Consider the following 23,115-nt stretch of genomic DNA (forward strand, 5'->3'; position numbering starts at 1 on the left):
CAGAAAAGAGCGGAGAGTGCTGCAAAGGACTCCAGAAGAGGAGGAAACCCCCTGCTCTGTGCAATACAGAGCAGGGGCTTCCCATTGCACAGAGAAAATCAGTATAGCATTTTTTTATTAAAAAATAAAATAAAAATTCAATCATTTTAAAGTACCACATTTATATCTTCTAGACTGACCATTCTTACATTACATGCAATTTAGTAATTGCATAAAAGAATACCCAAACAGTTTGTAGCACCTTTCTAGGTTTGCTAGGATTCTAGGCAAATAGTCTGATATTTAGAGCAGGCTGACTTCTCCTTGTTGGAGGGATTCCACCAGTTTGGGTGGCTACCCCCATCTGCAGCAGCTAATATTCATCGAGGTCCCAGCTGTTGCATAGCTAGAGGGCCTACTTCTAGATATCCATCTTTACAGTTAGTCAAGGGAACCCTTGCTTAAATACTTGGTCTGGAGAGCTCACTGAAGAGTGCCCAGTGGAAATTAGAAGAGGTCTGGCTGTCCTGTGGCATTGTGAACCTTAACCTCTCCCTTACTGAAAAGTAGCCGGTGAATACTGGAAGGAGGCATCCGGTGATCCTGTGATATTGTGAGTACTTACCTGAGCTCAGTGTTCTAGTGATTGTGTGCTGTATCCCTTGGGTGGAGGAGCCAGTTGTATTCCTGACTGGGATAGTTCTAAAAAAGGGACTCAGTTCTGCCATCTGTATGTGTTCCTACATAGAGTCTGCACAGAGAGACTAAGCAAGGTAAAGTGTCCTGCAAATGTTCAAGGAATCTGGAGTATCTCATATTACCCCTGTCCCATCCAACGTTCTTCAGCAAATAAAATCCTAGAAAGATATCCCCTGGACTGATTGAGCTGGAACAAGTGGAATGTTGCTGTGTGCCTGGCTGCTTCTGCACTAATTTTGGAAAAGAACCTGTTAAAATACAGTGGCTCCTATGGGAGTAGCACTACAAGTGTCTGCAAATAATTTCTCAATAGAAGTTTGTCTGACTGGGTGGCATACTATGGCTCAAATTTCGGTTGAATCATAGGAATCATCCAAAGTCTGACCATCTTAATAGATCTAGGCAGCCAAACCTATATTTATTCCAACTTTTAATTTGTATATTGAGTTTGGTCCAGCCCCAAGCCTAAGTATTGGTCAGAGTGACCATCTATAATCCCAAAGTACCAGTAAGGATGGCCGGGAGGCAGGAGGAGATTGCGTCATACTTGAAAGATACAGAAAAATCAGTGATTAATATTATTATTATAATACAGGATTTATATAGCGCTAACAGTTTGCGCAGCGCATTACAATATAAAGGGAGACAGTACAGAGTCAATAGAATTCAATACAGGAGGATTAGGAGGGCCCTTCTCCTGCAAGCTTACAATCTAATGAGGAGGGGCTGGTGGAAAAAAGGTAATAACTGTGAGGGATGAACTAATGGGGGAAATAGAGCATTCAGTTATTAGCTGAAGGCAGGATAGGCTCCCCTGAAGTGATGAATATTCAGAGATCGTCTAAACGTAAACAGAGTAATAGATAGCCAGACAGATTGGGGAAGTGAGTTCCAGAGGATAGAAGAGGTTCTGGAGAAATCCTCGAGATGAGCATGGGAGGAGGAGATAAGGGAGCTAAAAAAACAGAAGGTCTTGGGAGGAGCGGAGTGGACGGTTTGGGTGATATTTAGAGATAAGATTGGTGATGTAGCTCAGGGCAGAGTTGTAAATAGCTTTGTATGTGTAGCACTATCCCCGGAGGAGCTGCTGGTTTGTTTTGGGTGGCACATTTACCTTGTGGCTCTTCCGAATTCCTAGGGATGAATGGTGCATATAGCAATAGTAAAGGAATGTCCGCAACAAGTGTCTTTTCTGTGCTCTTTATTACCCAGCCGGGTAAAAACAATGAACCGGTGATGAAAGGATAGAGTTTGGAAGAAGGAGAACAGCAGATTCAGGCATAGCATTTGGAACGGCCCTGCTCCCATAGATAACACTTTCCGTACCACTCCTGACTGAATGGACTTGGCGTACCCGGACAGGCATCTCTCACTGACATGGCAGCCGGAGTATCACTCAAACCTTTTAAGGAAAAGTCTCTGCCACAGACCCTCCTTGGAATGAACTTCAGGGAGACACCTCTGCCACAGGCCCTCTCTGGTTGCAAATGCGGAGGCAATCCTCCTCAGGAAGAATTACGCCTGGAGCTCCTTCTTAACGTCGCCCAGGTACCGACTGACAGGTCATCAATCCTTCAGTGTCCGGCTACCTTGATCCCCGGTGGTTTGTCTAAATCCTTTCGGACCGCCAGCCTCTCATTGGCGCTACTCAGAAGCTCCTCAGACGGACTCCCCACCAAAGAGCTATACCGCTTGGGATCTTCAAAAGTGGGAATCCGTCGATCACTGGTTACCCGTCGTTGCTTAAACGTTCCTGGACCAACATGGAACACCGTGTGGCATGCGCACTCTGGTCAGGTAGGCCATAATCCCAGGGCGCCATGATGTGGTCACCCTAAAGGTGGGTGCCACACTGGAAGAAAACCCAGACTCAATCGCGTCTGTTCCATAAGTACCCTCTGCCAGCATGCCCAGCGAGGACACTCCCTCCTGATTGGCTGCTGGAAAAGAACACCCAAGTCTCAACTCTGCTGCTGCCACCTGTCGCCCTGGGGTGGGATAGCACCCCAGTAACAACAGAGTGAGCCCACAGCACAGCCAACCTGAAACAGAGACATTGTAATTTGGAACAGAGTCATTAGTACTCTGATAGCCCTCTAAATTTTAATAGCACCGGTACTTGGAAGTAACCAGGCGCTACATATGTTACTTTATTCGTTTGGCAATGGGAAGCCAGTGGCGGAATTGGCAGATAGGAATGGCGGACACTGAACAGTTGGTAAGGTGGATAAGTCTGGCAGCCACATTCATAATAGACTGAACAGGGGATAGCTTTACATATAACTTCAGTTGCTTAATAAATGTGGATCTTCTGATCATTTGGGCATGCAGTTTTACCTGACATTAACTTCTGCATATATATCTTTCATTGTATGCTCACTTGGAATTGCCCAGGTTTGTGACAGGCTTAAACAGTCTATATTCGTAGAGTAATTGCTATCGGTTTTATACTAACTCACGGTTATTTTGTGTAACAAAAAAGCTAGACTGACCATTTAGGCTTCATTACAAAAACCAACTGAACTGATTATGGATAACACAAAAGATTTATGTTTAATTATTAACTTTTAGGACCATATGGGTGAAAGAACAAATTACTGTGTCAATACTCAAAGCAACAGAAGTGGGACACTGCTGAACATTAACAGAAGCAATTCAGGAATGGAAACCCTGCCTCAGTCACTTCCAGAAGTCACTGTATTACATTATTATGCTTAAGGGAGAACTCTACTTTGCAAGTCAGATTTTATTATAGTCCGGTACATGTAGAAAAAATAAAATATTAGGATCTAAATTATGTTAGGTACAAACAGAGAATGCATTTCAACAGTAGGTGAGTGCTTAAGTGATTAAGTAATTTGGGCATTATATATAATTAATTAAGGGTGGAGCTATATAAAATATTTCCCCTTAGGCACCCTTCCTAATCAATAAATAACTTACACATGTCATGTGTTATATTTCATTTAACCTTTCTTGCAAAATTGTACAGCATGTACCTAGAGGTAATATTCTAATCAAGTCTTGGAGGCTGTGGCTGGATTGTTACCACCTCTCCTCCTTACAACCACGATTGCAGCAATTATCCCTCAGATAATAGCAGAGAAACGTGCTGTAATATTGACATGGAAGGGCACACAAACAATGTTTTACATTGGGAACAGCCACTAAAAGACTACTTGAACTAAAAAAAACATGAAGATTTGACTATCTTTTAGGGAGCATCCAGATAAGTTAATAATGCCTGCTTAAACATTATTATTAAAAATGTATTGGTTGACCTAAATTGTTCCCAAAAAAATAGCAGTGTGCTTCCGGTGCCTACAGTCTTATACCTGTATTTATGCAGTGCGAGATCATCTAAGGCACTGTGCTTTTCGACACATAGTCTCACAAGATTCGGAATGAAATTCAATGATGTGCTGCTCAGTGTTCTTGCTAGAGACAAAGCCAGGTCTACAATGCAAGAATCCCCCTGCTTCTGGCTAAACAAATCGGATGATTTGTGCTTCCTGCTCCTCCCCTTAATAAAAAACAAACAAACATGAAGATGATGACCCATGGTAAATTTACAAACTCTACATACAAATAAGCACACTGACGATATTATTTACATTATTACATACAGTACATTCATAAGTATACATTGCAAAGACAAACTGGGGTTAATGTGATACTAAAGTCTTGTTTTTTTAGGTTAAAAATAACAGACATGCCATACTTGCTTGTTCTGTGCAGTGGTTTTGCACAGAGCAGTCCAGATCCTCCTCTTCTTGGGTCTATTGCCAGCACCCCTGGCCCTTCCCTCCAGCCAAGTGCCCCCACAGCAAGCAGCTTGCTATGGGGGCACTCGAGCTGAGCCGCTGCTCCATTGAGACATGGAACCCCGGTTCAACCCCGCTCTTCTCTCTCCTCATTGGTTCACTGACTTTGATTGACTGCAGCAGAAGCCAATAGCATCGGCTGCTGTTCCAGCCAATGAGGAAGGGAGTTCAAGACAGCCGAGTCTCTCATGCAACATTGCTGAATTGAGATGAGGCTCAGGTATTAGAAGGACTGAGGGGGTTTTCTGCACACAGAAGTTTTTTTTTTTTTATCCTAATGCATAGAATGCATTAAAATAAAATAAAAACTTCTGCCTTTAGAACCACTTTAAGTCTTAAAGTATATCCAAATGCCCAAAAAAGTAATATATTGCAACTTGCCAGTCTTTTAATGCGGGGGCTGCATTTGTTTGTCTTTTTTTTTTACATTTTTTTTATCCCTTATTTTCACCTGGTAATGCTACCAGTAACACATTTCCTGTTTCTGGGTGGCTATACTAATTTCTCCAGTGTATCTGTGGAGGGAGCCATGATTGATCACAGTTGGCTTTTTGCACATTCCAATTTATGTTTATTAGCAACATTAAGATTAAGTAATAACCGTCCATTTTACCGTACTGCGATACGGTCTATATTACAGTACTGTATATGCTTTCTGCTACTGCAAAAATTTATAGAATGTACTGCATATCCTGTTATACTGTTTTATCTCTTGAATAAACTATTATTCTGGAAAAAAAAAAAAAATGATTGCCACCACACTGTACTTCAAACATGTCTGCCTTTGTTCATTACATAAGCGATGACAGATTATAAGAAATCTTTCTGTCCTGCTCTTAGGATGGGACAGGGACACTGCATTTCTGGCAAGATAAACAGGTGTTTTCTGTACTTGCTGGAAATGGTTTTAGCCTAAATAAAGAAAACGAATACAGCCATCATATCTAAGGACTGGTATCCTGAAATATATTACATTTTGGCGTTTGGTTTTAGATACACTTTATTGTTTATATGTCCTTTACTGTATAATTGTCATTTTATTTTTCTTATGCTTAAAAGCGAAATCTTCTAGATTGTACTAGAGGCTTTTAACATGCTAACACTCTCTTTTGTTTATATCTTTCTGTATTATAAAGTTCACAGTTTGGTTTATATCAATGTGTAAAAGAATGCATGTGATTTAGTATTGTTTGTTTAATATGGACATTAACCTCCAGTCATAGCTGACGCTTCTTGGCTGAAGGTAAGTAACATTCTTTCTTGAAGTGCTGTAGTGTTGGCATCGCTAAAGTATTGGCGGGCTGTGAAAATGCAATGCATTATCAAAAACACAGAGGACATCTGTATAATATTTAACGCATGTACATTTTATTTGTTGTCTTTCTGATTTTAGAACTGCCAGCAAAACTGTTTTACAACGTCTCACCAATCTTCTCTTCTACACAATATCTGAAGGACAAGAACAGCTGCCGGTCAACAAGTTTATTAACGTAAGAGGCTGTTAGAATGCAAACCTATGTGTAACCATCTGTGAATGAAACACTAGTACAAAACAGAGAACTGCTACAAGTTGCATAATATAGAGCATACCATTTCATAGGCAGCAGTATGCAAGAACAATGTAACAAAAAACCCATAAAGGTGGTGTATGCCGGGTATACATTGGGAATCTGTGACTTTCCCAATAGACTGAAGTCATTTTACATATTAACATCAGGAGCATGTGACTCAGCACAGGTATATTTGGCTACTGGCCTGTGGCAGTCACTTGTGGGTAGGGAGAGTCTTCAGCCATGCGTAAGCTCAATTAAAGGTACACAGGGGTTACAGTCCCTGGAGTGCAGGAGGTGCTGGAGGCACAGAAATTCCAGAATTGAAGCTAGAATGGAATCCCTAAAGCTGCCAGCAGTGGTGTCACTAGGGTTGGTGTCACCGGGCGTGGTAAAACCCCCCTCTGTCAGTACAGACATCCCTCCCTCATTACAGACCCTCCCTTCACCAAGTATAGACCCCCTCCACTAAGTTTAGACCCCCCACTAAGTATAAACACCCTCCCTCAGTATAGACCCTCCACAGTACAGATCCCCTCCCTCAATACAGACCCCCTCCATCAATATAGATCACCCCTCCATTAGTGCAGACCCCCTTCCTCAGTACAGCCCCCTCCCTCAGTAGACCCCTTCCATCAGTATAGAGCACCCCTCTATCAGTACAGGCCCCCCTTCATCAGTACAGGCCCCTCTCAGGACTAAGCAGCCCCCTTTATCAGTACAGACCCCCCTTAATACAAACCACCCTCCTTTATCAGTGATAAAGGACGATTTAGACGACTTGCTGTTTTGACACAACACCAGCAACCGTATGCACTATTATGAGTGGATATCGTTAGTCCACTCCGATACTAACCAACAAAATGGCCACCTCTGTGGCAGCGACAACTTTTTCATTATTACACGCTGTTGTGTCAAAACAGCAAAGTCTTTTTTTACCGGAGTGTATACACTTGCCGGTGTTGTGACAACACAGCAATTTATCTAAATCTCCAATTAATGATGCTTTACAGTAACTGGAAGTGACGTAATTGAAGATCTTGATTAATTGGCTATTTTGACAGAACACAGGCATGTTCCAGCTGAAAAGAGCCCTGCCTCCAGGACCCAGGACCCTCCGCAGCCCCAGGAATAGTGTCACCCCTCTGCGGGTGTCACCTGGGTGTGCCCCCCCCCCCATAGCAATGCCACTGACTGCCAGACCATTGAAAAGGCCATTAAAAAAGCAAGGTAGGAAAACACCAAATGTCTGTAACACTCAGGGCCGTCTTTACCACAGGGCAAATGGGGCAGCTGCCCAGGGCCCTGTCACTGTTGGGGGCCCAAAGCAACCCCCTTTAAAAAAAAAAAAAAAAAATATTTTTTTTTTTTAGGGGTCCGGAGGTTTTTTTTTAATATATTTTTATTTTATTTTTTATTAACCACTTACCCCCCGGACCATATTGCTGCCCAAAGACCAGAGTACTTTTTGCCATTCGGGACTGCGTCGCTTTAACAGACAATTGCGCGGTCGTGCGACGTGGCTCCCAAACAAAATTGGCGTCCTTTTTTTCCCACAAATAGAGCTTTCTTTTGGTGGTATTTGATCACCTCTGCGGTTTTAGTTTTTGCGCTATAAACAAAAATAGAGCAACAATTTTGAAAAAAATGAATATTTTTTTACATTTTGCTATAATAAATATCCCCCAAAAATATATAAAAAAACATTTTTTTTCCTCAGTTTAGGCCGATACGTTTTCTTCTACATATTTTTCGTAAAAAAAAATCGCAATAAGCGTTTATTGATTGGTTTGCGCAAAAGTTATAGCGTTTACAAAATAGGGGGTATTTTTATGTCATTTTTATTATATTTTTTTTACTAGTAATGGCAGCGATCAGCGATTTTTTTTTCGGTACTGCGACATTATGGCGGACACTTCGGACACTTTTGACACATTTTTGGGACCATTGGCATTTTTATAGCGATCAGTGCTATAAAAATGCATTGGATTACTATAAAAATGCCACTGGCAGTGAAGGGGTTAACACTAGGGGGCGGGGAAGGGGTTAAGTATGCCTGGGTGTGTTCTTACTGTGGGGGGGGGTGGCCTCACTAGGGGAAACACTGATCCTCGGTTCATACATTGTACGAACCGAAGATCAGCATTTCCCCTGCTGACAGGACCGGGAGCTGTGTGTTTATACACACAGCTCCCGGTCCCCGCTCTGTACCGAGCGATCGCGTGTGCCCGGAGGCGCGCGCGCGCGCCCCCTAGTGGCGGCTGGAAGAGAGGATGTCATATTACGTGCTCTCGCCCAGCAGAGCCACCTTGTGGACGTATAACTGCGGTGCGCGGGTCGGCAAGTGGTTAAAGGGCCAATTTTTTTTTATAAATGTTTCTTTTTTATATATATTTTTTTAATTTTTTATTAAAGGGCCCAGAGGTCCCGGATGGCAACCCCCTTTTTTTTGTAATTTATTTTTATAAAAAAAAATTATTAAAGGGCCCAGAGGTCCCCAGGGCCCCAGATGGCAACCCCCTTTTTAAAAAAAAATATATATATAATTATTTTTTATTAAAGGGCCCAGAGGTCCCGGATGGCAACCCCCTTTTTTTTGTAATTTATTTTTATAAAAAAAAAATTATTAAAGGGCGCAGAGGTCCCCAGGGCCCCGGATGGCTACACCCCTTTTTTATATATATTTTTCTTTATTTCTTTTTTTGTAAAGGCCCCCCGCTTCTAAATTCGCGGCAGAGCCCCCCCCTGCTTCTTAATTTCAGGCGGCAGCACCCCTCCCCCCAGTTCCCTGCTCCAGGGGGCCCATGCCTGAAGCTGTGTAAGTGGCCCCATAATTCCTGATCCCTGCCGCCTGTTAAGCCCCTGTGCTGCCCACAAATCAGGCTGAAAATCATCAGTGGCACGCAGCCAGTGACAGTACTGCTTCCCTTCCCAGTGTTTTAAAATGTACAGCACCCCTGGCTTCCCTTTAGACGTGCACTTCTCCCTTCCTGCCACTGGGTGCTGCTTGTATATAAAAGTGAATTAGAATGTGATTTTATAACATCCCCAGTTTGCTCTTCCCGAGGCTGACTTCTTCATGTCCTGCTCCTCAAGGTATGTCACTGTTTGCTAATCTATATTGTAAATAGAAGTTTTCTGTAGAGTGTGCCCAAAGTCTTTATAATATTTGATGATTCACTGCAGGTCTGGTCAGTGTTTTAAAAAGTTCCTCTATTTTACACATGGCATGGCATGGCATGGGGTCACAGCACCGTCTGTCCATTCTGCTTTAGCACCATGGGACCCCATGCCATGCCATGTGTAAAATAGAGGCACTCTTTAAATCACAGACCAGACCTGCAGTCCAGGCTGAGTAAGGCCTCAGAGCACATGGCATTACTGTCTGCATTTAACTGCTTGATGGGCTTATTTTGGGCCTGGCTGGTTCACATGTATGTGTTTTGGCGGCCCACATTTGCGCAGGCACAGCAGCCCATTCATTTGAATGGGCCGCCATGCCTGCGTTTCCTGCAAAGAAAAGCGCATGCCTCATGTAATAGGCTGCGCACACGGCACGCCCTATGCCCATCAAGCACTGAAATACAGCACTGTCTGTCCATTCTGCTGTCTGCTGTGACTTATCTGCAGTTCCCGCACTGTCAAACTTGCTGCATTTTTAGACGTTTAGGTCGCGCTTTTAAAAACACAGTGCGTTTGTGTGTGCAAGAACTGCAGGTAAGTAGCATGGTGCAAAAGCAGAATGGATTTCAAGGCAACTGTATTTTTAAAATGCTGAATGCACCTTTTTTCTGCAGGAAACAAAGGCATGGCAGCCCATTCAAATCAATGGGCTGCTGTACCTGCACAAATGAGGACCGTCAAAACACATACATGTGAACCAGCCAGGCCCAAAATAAGCTGGAGGGGGGCCCAAAAAAAATGTTTGCCCAGGGCCCAAACCATATTAAAGACGGCCCTGGTAACACTGTAGATAACAGATCAGCTTTGCAAGTCTGTACCACTACAGATAGTAGCTAAGCTTTGCATGACAGTAATGCCTTGTTCACACTTGCTCAAAATAATTATGCTTAACCAATACATCTATAGCATTAATGCGAGTTTCTTATTGAATTTGACACACGTTAAAGGTAAGTTAAAAGCACTCCCCAAACACCCTATGCGTGTTTGACACGTGTTGGACGTATTAAAAAAAACGTATCCTAGATGCCTTGGCTGCTGTGAACAAGGCCTACCGGTCTGCAAACGCACTGCAAACACATCGCAAACTTGCTGCTAACACATCTAGGTGTGTTTATGGTGCATTACCATAGACTTCAATAAAAGGAGTTCTAATGCTTCAGTAATTAGATGATATTGATGATATTATAGAGGATTGCAGGATGATGGTTGCAGGCAGACAGCATGGAAGTTGTTAAATTATAGTTGCAAACAGATAGCAAGGCAGTGGTTTAACAATGTACCATTGATCATAATACTGTATATAGAAGGTTTCAGGATTACAGACAGCAAGGCAGTGGTTACATGTATGTATCATTGGTGATAATACATGATGACGGTTGCAGACAGACAGCAAGGTAGTGGTTAAATTAATGTACCTGTGAAGGAACAGAGACAAGATGACGGAAGATGAATGCATGATCTGGTGCCATGTTAAACTGCTATATCACTTACATTCAAATTATCATTTGAGAAGATGCCTTTATCCCCAGGCATAAAATGAATGAAACACACAAAAAGATCTCCCCCTTAGCCATTATCACCCCAGCGCAAATTTATCCCCCCAATTTGAACTCACCAGGCCTAAGAAAAATGCCTGGCATAGTGAATCTGGTCCTCATAGTCTTCCCTCTCCTGTGTCTTATGACATGTCAGAGTCAAAGAGGATCTTAAGAGTTCCCTTTGCTATGTATGTTTTGCTGTAACCTGTGCCTATGTGGGTTTCTTCCAGGGACTCCAGTTTCCTTCCACACTCCAAAGACATGCTGGTTGTCAAGATCACTTAAGTGCTCTTTGCTCCTTATTCCAGCATCCAGGTTTTGGGTATTGCATTCTCCCTGTCTGTGTCCACCTGCAAGGTGATTGATATGGTCAGCCACCTGTTATAAGCAAGCCAAACGTTCAGTCCCTTGCTTGTGACAGTGAGTGATACCTGTGTTGTTCCTGATCGAGCTCCCTGTCTGTCTGCCCTACTTTGCTAGTTTGGATTTCCCTGTGTATGACTTTGGACCGGATTGTTGGAGTATTCCTTGAACTCAGCCTGCCTTTTTACCTGGACTGTCATAGAACCACGCTACCTATCTGCAAGTATCTCTTGGCTTTGCTCAGTTTGCATCTGCCCTGGTGTGGTGGCCAGGCACGATAGCATTGTGAATAAGTCCTAGGGGCAACCAAGTACCGGTAGTCTTGCTTGCCTTAAGGGAAAGGGGGCTGCTATAGGTGAAGCACACAGTAGCCAGCTATAGTGTCTGACCATCTGCGTTGGGGTAGACACGACTCTGTTGGGACAATTTAGACAGGAGCCAATTAACCTAAGTATGTACGAATGTGAGTTAGGGAACCTTAGATTGTAAGCTCATGGAGGGAAACTGGGGCCCTAAGAGAGGCACGGCATGTACTCCAGGTGCCCAGTTCTAGCAATTCCCATGGCTTTGACAAGCAGGGCCCTCCTGTCTTCTTCTTTCTATCTATCTATCTATCTAACTATCTATCCCTTAGATATTATATATTATCAGGAAAATGTGCAGATCAATGTTAGATATTCATTGTTTTCACAATAATCTGCATTTAGTTTGGGTACCATTATCTAATTAATACTAATGGTGTATAACTGAATGAAATTGCATTACAGAACTGGAAAATATGTTTGAAAGACCATGATTGACATACTTTCACTGATTTATGGATACAAGTATCTTATTTCTACTTTTTTTCACCTTGGTTGAGGTTTCTTGTCTAATGTTACAGACTCTAACATCGAATGGATTGCTTTCATCAGACCCAAGGCTGAGGGACTGCATGGACAAGCTTCATGAAAATATACAAGAGTCTTTCCAGGGAGCAACCATGGACCTAGAGGTTTTTCAAAAGTAATACAACATTTAATGTATGTGTAATGGGGAATTCACAAAAAAAACTCATAGCAGATGATCAGAAATTAGCTTTAGGTTTTCTAAACCACACTGAAAAGATGGCACCTTTTTCTTACCAAATATGTCCAATGTCTAGTAAATTGAACTGTTATGTTTTGGTATAGTTAAATGATTATGATATACTGTATATGAAATGTTCTGCTACTGGCTTATTGTATGCCAGATCCAGCAGCAGGGAAATTTGTGGACTGCGTAAACACCCCATACGATCTATAACCAAGATTGTGATGGAGTCTGAAGATTTATTAAATGTGCAAAGAGGGCCGTAAAACTACAAACAATAAGAAGTGCATATACAATAAGAAAATGCTGTCACAAACATAAATAAAACAGTACAAACCATGCAAGAATTTTAATTCACACTTTTTAATAAATGTTGGCATTTTTCAAGCTGCATGCCCTTCCGGGGCAAAATCTGGACCATAGTGAATGTTTTTCTAATCTGATAAAAGAACAGAACATGTTGAGATTGCTGGTCTCTGCTTTAATCTTTATTTCATAACTTGATCACACAAAAGCATGATAGATGGAAACTTTTTTATTCTCTTGTGTCTAAACTATTTCATAACAATTATTAATTAAGTAATTTTGACTGAAGTGGTGAATGACAAGCTGGCCACTTTATTTCCCCAACATGCCTACCAGACTGGTGGAGAAGGTTTCAGTCTCGTTTCACTCGGTGTTAATTTTGACATCAAATTTCAATTTCGCATTAGTCATAGACTTTTCACTAAAATGCCATTTTAGTGTTCTGCCCTGTACACACAAGCGGTTATTCTGATGAAAACGGACCGATGGACTGTTTTCATCGGACGAACCGATCGTGTGTGGGCCCCATCAGTTTTTTTCCCATCGGTGAAAAAAAAATAGAACCTGTTTTTCAAATTTTTCATATGGTTAAAAAAACGATAGAAAAAAAACGATCTTCTGTGGGGAAATCCATCGGTCAAAAATCCACTCATGCTCAGAATCAAGTCGACGCATGCTCGGAAACATTGGACTTTATTTTTCTCTGCACGTCATCGTGTTTTACGTCACCGCGTTGGACATGATCGGATTTTTAACCGATGGTGTGTAGGCAAGACTAATGAAAGTCAGCTTCATCGGATATCTGATGAAAAAATCCATCGGATCCTTTTTCTTTTTTTCAATTTCTTTATTTTTCCACTTTTTTCTTTCATTTATACAGAACATATGAAATGACATTAATTTAATACATGAGATCAATATATAGTCAAATAATTAAACATATATCTTCTTTTCCCTACCTCTCAACATAAAAAATAATAGGAAGAGAGGAAACTAGAATACAAAAGTAAAAATTCCACCTACCAAGATCCAGTACCTCTCATCTTCCCCCTCCCTATAAATCAGAGATTTGGGTACTGAGGACCTGGATCCTAACATCGGATCCTTTTCATCAGACGAACCGATTGTGTGTACAGGGCATAAGTCATATTTTAGTCACTAGAATTGTTTTAGTTTTAGTCATATTTTAGTGGTAATTTCGTTGACGAAAATATTTTCGTCTATAAAATGAACACTGGTTCCACTGTGAAGTGTTTAGGAACTGGAGATTAGGGTTGAATTTCTGCTTCTGCTCAAGTCCATGCCTAACCCACATTATGTCATTTTAAAGAGAGGTGGACTGTATTAATTGCAAGAAGTTTAGCAAATATTTGTTACCTTTTTTCTGTTTTGCAGAAATTGCTGTTTTCATTACTATATTTTTTTCTCAACTGATTTCTAAATGAGGGGTTTGCCTTCATTATATTTAAAAGAGCAATCTTTTTGTTCTCATTAGAAAAACTACAGTGTTTGTTTCACTTTAGGTGAGGATGAGAGAAATTACCTCACCAAAATTAAACTCCTGTTGTAGGGGATGCTTATAATTTATAATTTGACTTGCATTTAAGTACAACATTTTGGGTAAAATAAATAAGCTGGTCACACAGATCAATCTTTGCATTTTTTGACAATTTAAAAAAAAACAGTTACAGAATAAAATATAAAGTTGCTGTTTTAATAACATCAACATACATAAATCACTCGGTTTGTGTAACATTTATATATGTTTTTGGGTAGTTTTTTGTAATCCCAAAACCCACACACAGGATAGGTTTGTTGCATCAAGTCCTGTTTGTTGCATCAGCCTTAACAAAGTATTGCATATGAATGATTATATCAGGAGACCAGGGTCCATGTTGCAAGAGATTTAACACGTAGGGTTTCATTTGATTTGTTATTTTTCTCTACTGAGTGATGAATAGTGAATAATCCATATTGTACCCACAATATTATCTGATATTATATGACTTTTATCACTTAAATCTGAGGTAATTCATGTTGGAAAATGCTAAACAGAAAACAAGGGACAAATGTAATATATTATGATCAGAAATAATTCATATTACTTTATTTGTATCCTCTCAACAGGTGTGTCCAAAGTAATATTGTGCTCCTGACTCAGGTTGTCTGTAAAAAGTTTGTGATTCCAGAATTTGAACAGTTCACATTACACATAAACCGGCTGTATGAGAATGCCCGCACTATAAAAGAGGGAGAAGTAAGTACCATGCATAGTCAATAAATGTGTTTAGAATATAAACAAAAAAGTCAGTGCTACTACCCATACATGACATGGAAAGCAGAGCTCCCGGGTGCTCGATCCACAGTCGCTGGCTGCGTAGAATAATGAGGAAAAGATGACCCGCACTCCAGTCGTTGCTCTTAAACAATTGACGTATTTATTGACAAGCCACAGTAGACAAACGCAATAGTCGGATCATCTTTTCCTCAATAAATGTGTTTAGTTTTGTAAAGGTTTATTACAAACTTAAGACCCCAAGGCACAATGCTTTCATCTAAAAGGACTGTACAAATAATAATTGAATACTAAGGCTACTAAAGGTAATACATCTAATATAACCTAGTTTATGCATTAACAGGAAATAGTGAAATACATTGACCACAGTGTGGTTTCAGGGAAAACTAAATAAAAAATACTCATCAAGCATTTTCATTCTGTTTTGTTAATCCCATAACTATTGTGTAGTTCACTCTACTGGCCATAAACCAATAGAAAGTAACCATATTTGACCATACACTGTTATAGGCAAACCATAAAGATAGTTAAGTTTGGTCTACAAGCTGGGTTTGCAGACTGTAGACATTATAATAATATACAGTGACCACATGCCATAACTGACACAGTCATAATGTAACTAGATTCTCCATTGTGATGTTTCTGCTGTCCATTACCTGTCCTTTAGTGATCACCACATGTAAAGCTGCCGTAGTCTTTAGGGGGCAATCTACCATCAGGACAATAAAATCCTCAAAAGCAATGAGAATCTTTTCAGAAGAAAACAAGTCCTTGGTGAATCTGACAATTGTTGGTCTTCTAGGCAATGGCAGTGCTTATCATAAGTGGTTAATTGGACAAATTAGATGGGTAAAATTAAGTGAATGTTTTACTTTTCTTCACATAAGTTCAGTTCACTAAAGCATCAGGAATTGGTATTTTTTAATACGTTTATTTTGCTTCCTAAGGCTTCCTTCATACTCAGTGTGTGCACACTACAGAATATATATGTTGTGGTGCATTTCCATTTATCCTGAATGGTACCACAACGAACATATACTGTATATATCAGGGCTCAAAATTTCAAGTCCTGAGCTGCTAGCCAGGCCTTAAGAGTTACTCGCCACCAGTTGCTGCACCCAACCCTGCCCCGCCCCTAAAAATGCCCTTGTAAATTCTGGAACTTTTCTCATCCGTAAGTGGGAAAGCAAACAAGCAGAGCTTCCCCTTTTGGGTGGAGATCTGCTTTAAGCCTAGCTGTTTAGGGACCCAGAACTGTATGGTGGATTAAAGGGGGAGAAACTGGCACGCTCTCACATACCCAGAAATAAAAGGGCAGTTGGGGGAGAAGGGAGATGGACACTGTAAACTTAAAACCGGAGTTTCACCCTAGAGTTCCACCCGCTCATCGGATTCCTCCCCCCCCCTCCGGTGCCACAATTGGCACCTTTTCGGGGGGAAGGGGGGACAGGATACCTGTCAAAGGCAGGTATCCCTCCCCACTTCCGGGAGTGCGGCCGCGACCATGACGTCACCGCAGGGCTCCCTCCTCCTCCTCCCCTGGCCGCTGGGCTAATAGGAGAAAGGAGCGGGCCTCACGCATGCGCAGTAGGGTTCCTGGCGTGAAGCCGAAAGGCCATTGCCATACCCGCAATGGCGACGGCAGCACCCGACAGCTAATGGGAAACATCAGCTGTGGTGCTGACATTGAGAGACACCATGACAGGTAAGTCTCCATTTATTAAAAGCCAGCAGCTGCAGTATGTGTAGCTGCAGGCTTTTAATTTTTTATTTTTTGCCCGGAACAACTCTTTAGCCTATTACTTTGCCAAGCATGAAAAAGTACAGGTGCACTTTAGGAAGAAAAATTATTGTACCAACAGACAGAAAGTGCTCCTCTCTAGACACAACAAATGTAAAAGTAATATGTAAATGCCACTGATAAACCCATGTCACTTTATGTTTCAGCACAAAATTCTGAACAATACTAGATTTTCTTTTTTTTTTTCATATAAAACAAGAGTACTTTTTCAAGCTGCTTTGTAGTACATGATATTTAAAATGCAGAAAGGGTAGTGCATGCCCAAGCTTATCGTGTGGTCAGACATCTGCTGACTTTGCTAGCATCAGCTCCTGCATCAACAGCCATTCCGTAGGAACTGTCAGATGGTGGAAAGTCCGAACACACCCACTGCCTGAGCCAAGGCAGCCGGCCTGCCTTCCTGTCCTCCGAGCTGAGCAGACCCGCTCTCCACGCAAGCTGAGCTGAACCAGCCGGCCCGCCTCCCCGTCTGATCTAAGTAGACCCACCCCCACACCAGACGAGCCGAGGCAGCCGGTCCACCTCCCGATTCGAGCGGACACTCCCCCAATGCATAAGCAGAGCCTAGCGAGCCAGCCTCCCTGCCAGAGCTGTGACAAGCATACCTGCCCCCCACCTGTGAGGAGTAGAGCTGGCCGGCCCTCCCCCCACTCGAGCTGAGTGGTCCCGCCTCCCATCTGAGATTAGCAGAGCTGGCCGTACCCGCCTGTGACAAGCAGACCTGGCCAGTCCACCCCCCCTGCCCAAGCTAAGCGTACCTGCCGCCCGCCTGTGACGAGCAGAGCTGGCCGGCCCGCCCCTTCCGCACGAGCTGAGCGGACCCGCCCCGCACCTGAGACGAAACAAGCTGGCCAGCCAGCCTCCCCTGCTCGAGCTGAGCCAGAGCACTCGCAGTCCTCTTAATTCCACTCACCAAATGCGAGCAGGCGAGTGGAAATTTTGAGGGCTTGTATATATTATTTAAAAATGCACCTTTTTTGCTCTTTTTTTTTTATGCAGAATCAAGGTGGAAGGGGGGTGCAGATACCTGTCTAAGGTATTTGCACCCACGTCCGGGCATAGACTCCAATGGGAGTCATGCCACTACCCCCCCCCGCTGTCTCCTGGGAAACACACTGTTCCCAGGAGAGAGAGGGGACCAGTGAGGACGAGCCGCGCCACTCGCACATGCGCAGTAGGGATCCGGGCAGTGAAGCCCCAACCCTTCACTTCCTGATTCCCTCACCGAGGATGGCGACGGGGGCAGGGAGGGGGCTGCCGACATCACGGGCGCGCTGGACAGGTAAGTGTTAATTTTTTTAAAGTCAGCAGCTGCAGTATCTGTAGCTGCTGGCTTTTAAAAAAAATATTTGTGTAGACCTCTGCTTTAAAGGGGTGTTCCAGCCTTTTTTTAAGTTTATTAAAAGTCAGCAGCTACAAAAAGTGTAGCTGCTGGCTTTTAATAAACAGACACTTACCTTCTCCACGGTTCCAGCGACGCGCCGGCTGGGGCTCCGCTCCTCGCCCCCCCTCGCCAGCCGGCGTCTTCATTCCTAGTGTGGGCACCCGGCAGTGACAGCTTTCGGCTTCACGGCCGAGCACCCACTGCGCATGTGCGAGCGGCACTGCCCATGCGCGAGGGGCGTGGCGCCGTCCGATTTGGACAGGCGCTCGCCTACAGGGAGTGGCTGCAATAAGGCGATTTAAGCTATTCGCCTTACCAGCCCCTCGGCGGATCGAGGAAGTGGAACAGGAAGTCCCACTTCTCCTGAAGCCCCCACTCCCCCCCCCCCCAAAAAAAAATGGCATGCCAAATGTGGCATGTAAGGGGGCAAGGAGTGGGTTAAGCAGAAGTTCCATTTTTAGGTGGAACTCCGCTTTAAGTACTTTTTCTTTCCCTAATCCTCTTATTTAGCTTATTTTCGCTTTGAGTTAAACTCCTTGCCAATTTCGAAAAGCTTTAGAAATTTGGTGGGGTCAATACTTTCTTGACACCCCCACAGGCAACTTTTTTTTTTTTTTCTATAATTTTATTATTCTCAGCAGAGCAACTGACTTCGGCATCTTCCTGATATAGTAATTGAAGCATTAGGGTTAATGTGCAACTGAGTCTACCAAAGCACCCTTTTAATTAAAAGTAGTCGGTTTTCCATTGCTTTACCTACTGTTTTTTGGACATCTTGTTTACTATTGCTGCCTACCAAAAATAAAGATGAAACAAAACTTTTTTTTTTACTGCTACTCTGTACTGATCCTATAAGGACCCTATACTTTTTATGCCAGAATATTCTGTACATTTTACAGAGATTATTGAAACATTCTTGCTGACTCCTGTTAGGGTGGACCAAACAATCGAACATCCTTACCAGCAAATTGCACTTAAGGGCTCTTATGGACAGAAGTCAATGTACTTATCAACATGTTTTGGATAATGTGAGAAAACACGTTTTCTGCCCCATTGGTTATTATTGTTAGGAAACACTTGGTTTAATCAACCATACAGTAGTGCCATATGTGCAATGTTTACTATACAAACAGTATTGTTAGCACTAGTATTTGTTTTTTTACACCTTTTATAGTCACCAGCTCTTGGTCATTATCTGACTTTATTTTAGCATAGTTATCTCTCATAAAAGTAAAAGGAGCCCATGTTAAAATATTTGTCTTTTAGATTGCGCAGCTCACAAACGGTTTTATCAGCACAAGTGATTAGATTGACTAATTCTATGTAATGAGTGCTCAGTAAAGCTTTGCCATAGTCGACATAGAAGTGAAGAATTTTTTTGCCAGACACAAGGGATAAAAGGTATCCACATACATCAACTTGATGTCTGTGGACCGTGCTGGGGTGCACAAGTATTGGGATGATCACTCTTCCACACTGGAGGTGTCTGTGAATTCTGCTTTAGTAGCCTGGGCATACATGCTAGAATGATCTACACATACATGTCTATGAGCTCCAAGATAAGTGCTTAAATGATGCCTGCACATTTGATTGCTTTTTAATACCTGTAGCCAGCCTAAAGCAATAGGACAAGCAGCCTTGATTTGAGGGCCATCAGCCATCTTTGTTGGTCAGCTTATTATTATTTAATAATTAAATAATTTATTAAAGGTATTTATATAGAACCATCAATTTACACAGCATGTTACACATATATATTGTACATTCACATCAGTCCCTAACCCTCAAAGAGTTTACAATCTAAGTTCCCTAACTCACATTTATACATACACATACTAGGGTCAATTTAGACAGGAGACAATAAACCTACCAGCATGTCTTTGAACATAAATACCCACCTTGGTGGCATTCAGAAGTTTTGTTGACTAGGAAGTGTTTACAGAATAGCAATAGATATACAATGGTTTATTGATCCAATTGTGCTAAGCCAGATTGGGTAATGATCCTTTTATTTCTATGGCTGCTTCTAAAACTGAACTCTAGTTAAACCGTTAAGTATATAGGTGTTTAGGTTTGCTGTGTTACCAGCCCAAAGAATTGTAATTTTCTGCAGCCAATGCCTGACACCAAGCCAACTCCTGGAGCTTGACACATACTACACTGTTCTTATTATACAGGGTTTATATAGCGAGGCTGAGGCTGTCATATACCTTCTAGTGGGGTTTTGCAGAGATGTGCAACTTTCAGGACTTTTCCCTTTTCCTAGAATTAACTAGTCTATCAAAGCTCTGATAATATTAATGGTGATAAGAAAAAAGGATTGAGAGAATGGGCTAAACCCTCTAAAAAAAGATGGCAAATTTTTGGGCACAACATGAGGCAGTATGTGTAAAACAAAATAAACTTTATTACAATAATTGTTAAAAATACACTTATTAAAATCAACAACCAAGTACTAAACAGTAGCTAAACAGATATCCAATTACAAACATGGAGGTATGGATCCAATCATAAAGGCGTGAAATGTCCAATAAATTGTAAGGAAATAAGTATACATATGAACAGTCAGTTTCATAACTCCTCCATGCGTGCTTGTCAACATGTGTTGCAAAATATTTGCTTCCTCAGGACAGATTGTGTAGGTGTTACTGAAAATATAAATCTATTAGAGTGCAAATATCAATATGGGTTCACCGGGAGATGTATAGGGGTGGACACTATTACAGTTTAAATATCTGAGAACTTGAGGGGGCCCAGTAGAAATAGATAAATATCAGAGGTAGCCGAACTATAATCTTTAAGGTACATCCCACAAAAATGGGAATTTATCCAGGACATAGAAAAGTGTTCCTCCAAGAGGTATGATCTACTCAAGGCAGTCACTGGACACAGCTTGTTGATCACCAGGCAGCGAAAAAAAGGAAGTACCTTATTAGGATGAAGTCCAACTCAAACAAAGGGAGTATCCTCCACTTGGGAGCTCAAAAGTAGAGCTTGGTCAATAACCTGGTGGTGTCACTATGCGTGATGAGTGAAATTTCAAAGAAATGGAGTGGAGAAACTTCTATTGGAGATATTACAGGTGGAGGATCTGCTGATTGGGCTGGAAGCGAAAACGAATTGCCTAACTAGAAAAAAAAATACCTATAGGAACACTGGCCAGAGCAGTATGCAGAAAGGTAAAAAAATGTTGCAGGTTTTAGAGATACCCCCCTAGAGACCCCTATGTGGAATAACCCCTCCCTAGACCCTCTGAAAATGTCTTTGGATAGTGTATCTTGGAGGAAGAAGGGAATAGTTATAATAAAACAGATATATGACCATAAAGATTTTTGAGTCAACAATATGATATTCCCCATAAGCTTTTTTACAAGTATCTACAGCTAAGATATATGATCCAGGCACAGTTTGAATACCAAGACCCTAAATTATCCAAATATCCCTTAATAGGTATACTACGATCACAAGGACCAAAAAGCTTTAATATCTGTTTTATATTCTTAGTTGTTGAGGGCTAAGTTAAGTGGCATGCCACCTAAAATAAAAGATAAATGTCAGGAGGTACTCCCTGATATGACAGAGGAGAAATGGGCAGGATTTTCTCTTCACAGTGTCTCCTGTTATCAATAATTTAATCCAGTTATACAATATTCATCAAACATATCTGACTCTTCAGAAAATGTATAGAATTGGAAGAATGACCTTGTCTGATTGTAGACAATGCCGGTATCCAGAGGCAGACTTTATGCATTTGATGTGGTAATGTTCTGAAATAGCTGAATAATGGCAACAAATGGTAGATCAATTAACCGGCATCATAAAAAAGGGGTGTACAATATACCATGGAAATTTGTGTATAAGGATTATTAGAGGTGGAAGAGTGGTCGGGAAACAAAATAGGATTATGTTACAAGAAATATTATTCATGGCACGTGAACAAATATCATTAAGATGGATGCAACCAATGGCCCCAACTATAAACCAATGGATTAAAACAGTAAACCAGATAATACCATATGAAAAGATAATGTACGAGCATACAGGGATACCTAAGAAGTATTCTAAAATATGGCACTTGTGGTGTAACTCCCCAACGACCTTGGATTAAAAAAATAAAATAAAATTGCTGAATTGTTAAAAGGGAAAATAAATTAAGGCAAATTAATGTTAAGGAAGGTGAAGTTGTGCTAAGGGTATAATAGGGCAAAAGGTGGGAAATGAATTAATGTTTTATTGAACGGTGTAGGTAAAAGGTTTGATAAGGAATTACTGTATTGGAAATTGTATACAGTTGCCATAAAAAGTATGTGAACCCTTTTGGAATGATATGATTTCTGTACAAATTGGTCATAAAATGTGATCTGATCTTCATCTAAGTCACAACAATAGACAATCACAGTCTGCCTAAACTAATAACACACAAATAATTAAATGTTACCATGTTTTTATTGAACACACCATGTAAACATTCACAGTGCATGTGGAAAAAGTATGTGAACCCTTGGATTTAATAACTGGTTGAACCTCATTTGGCAGCAATAACTTCAACCAAACATTTCCTGTAGTTGCAGATCAGACGTGCACAACGGTCAGGAGTAATTCTTGACCATTCCTCTTTACAGAACTGTTTCAGTTTAGAAATATTCTTGGGATGTCTGGTGTGAATCGCTTTCTTGAGGTCATGCCACAGCATCTCAATCGGGTTGAGGTCAGGACTCTGACTGGGCCACTCCAAAAGGCGTATTTTCTTCTGTTTAAACCATTCTGTTGTTGATTTACTTCTATGCTTTGGGTCGTTGTCCTGTTGCAACACCCATCTTCTGTTGAGCTTCAGCTGGTGGACAGATGGCCTTAAGTTCTTCTGCAAAATGTCTTAATAAACTTGGGAATTCATTTTTCCTTTTGATGATAGCAATCCGTCCAGGCCCTGACACAGCAAAGCAGCCCCAAACCATGATGCCCCCACCACCATACTTCACAGTTGGGATGAGGTTTTGATGTTGGTGTACTGTGCCTCCTTTTCTCCACACATAATGTTGTGTTTTTCTTCCAAACAACTCTCCTGTGGTTTAATCTGTCCACAGAATATTTTGCCAGTACTGCTGTGGAACATCCAGGTGC

The 23,115-nt window shown here is 41.6% G+C and overlaps 1 protein-coding gene across 1 annotated transcript in view; it reads left to right on the forward strand.

Moving 5' to 3' along the window:
* GLS2 (glutaminase 2) overlaps positions 1-23,115 on the forward strand; it is a 129,198-nt gene that overhangs the window by 36,168 nt on the left and 69,915 nt on the right. Inside the window, exons 2-4 of the mRNA XM_040339347.1 lie at positions 5,896-5,992; positions 12,020-12,141; positions 14,641-14,770. Of these exons, the coding sequence (XP_040195281.1) occupies positions 5,896-5,992; positions 12,020-12,141; positions 14,641-14,770 (349 nt within the window). The remainder of the gene's footprint in view (positions 1-5,895; positions 5,993-12,019; positions 12,142-14,640; positions 14,771-23,115) is intronic.

The sequence above is a fragment of the Rana temporaria genome, chromosome 2 (assembly GCF_905171775.1).
Source record: "Rana temporaria chromosome 2, aRanTem1.1, whole genome shotgun sequence".
NCBI lineage: Eukaryota > Metazoa > Chordata > Amphibia > Anura > Ranidae > Rana > Rana temporaria.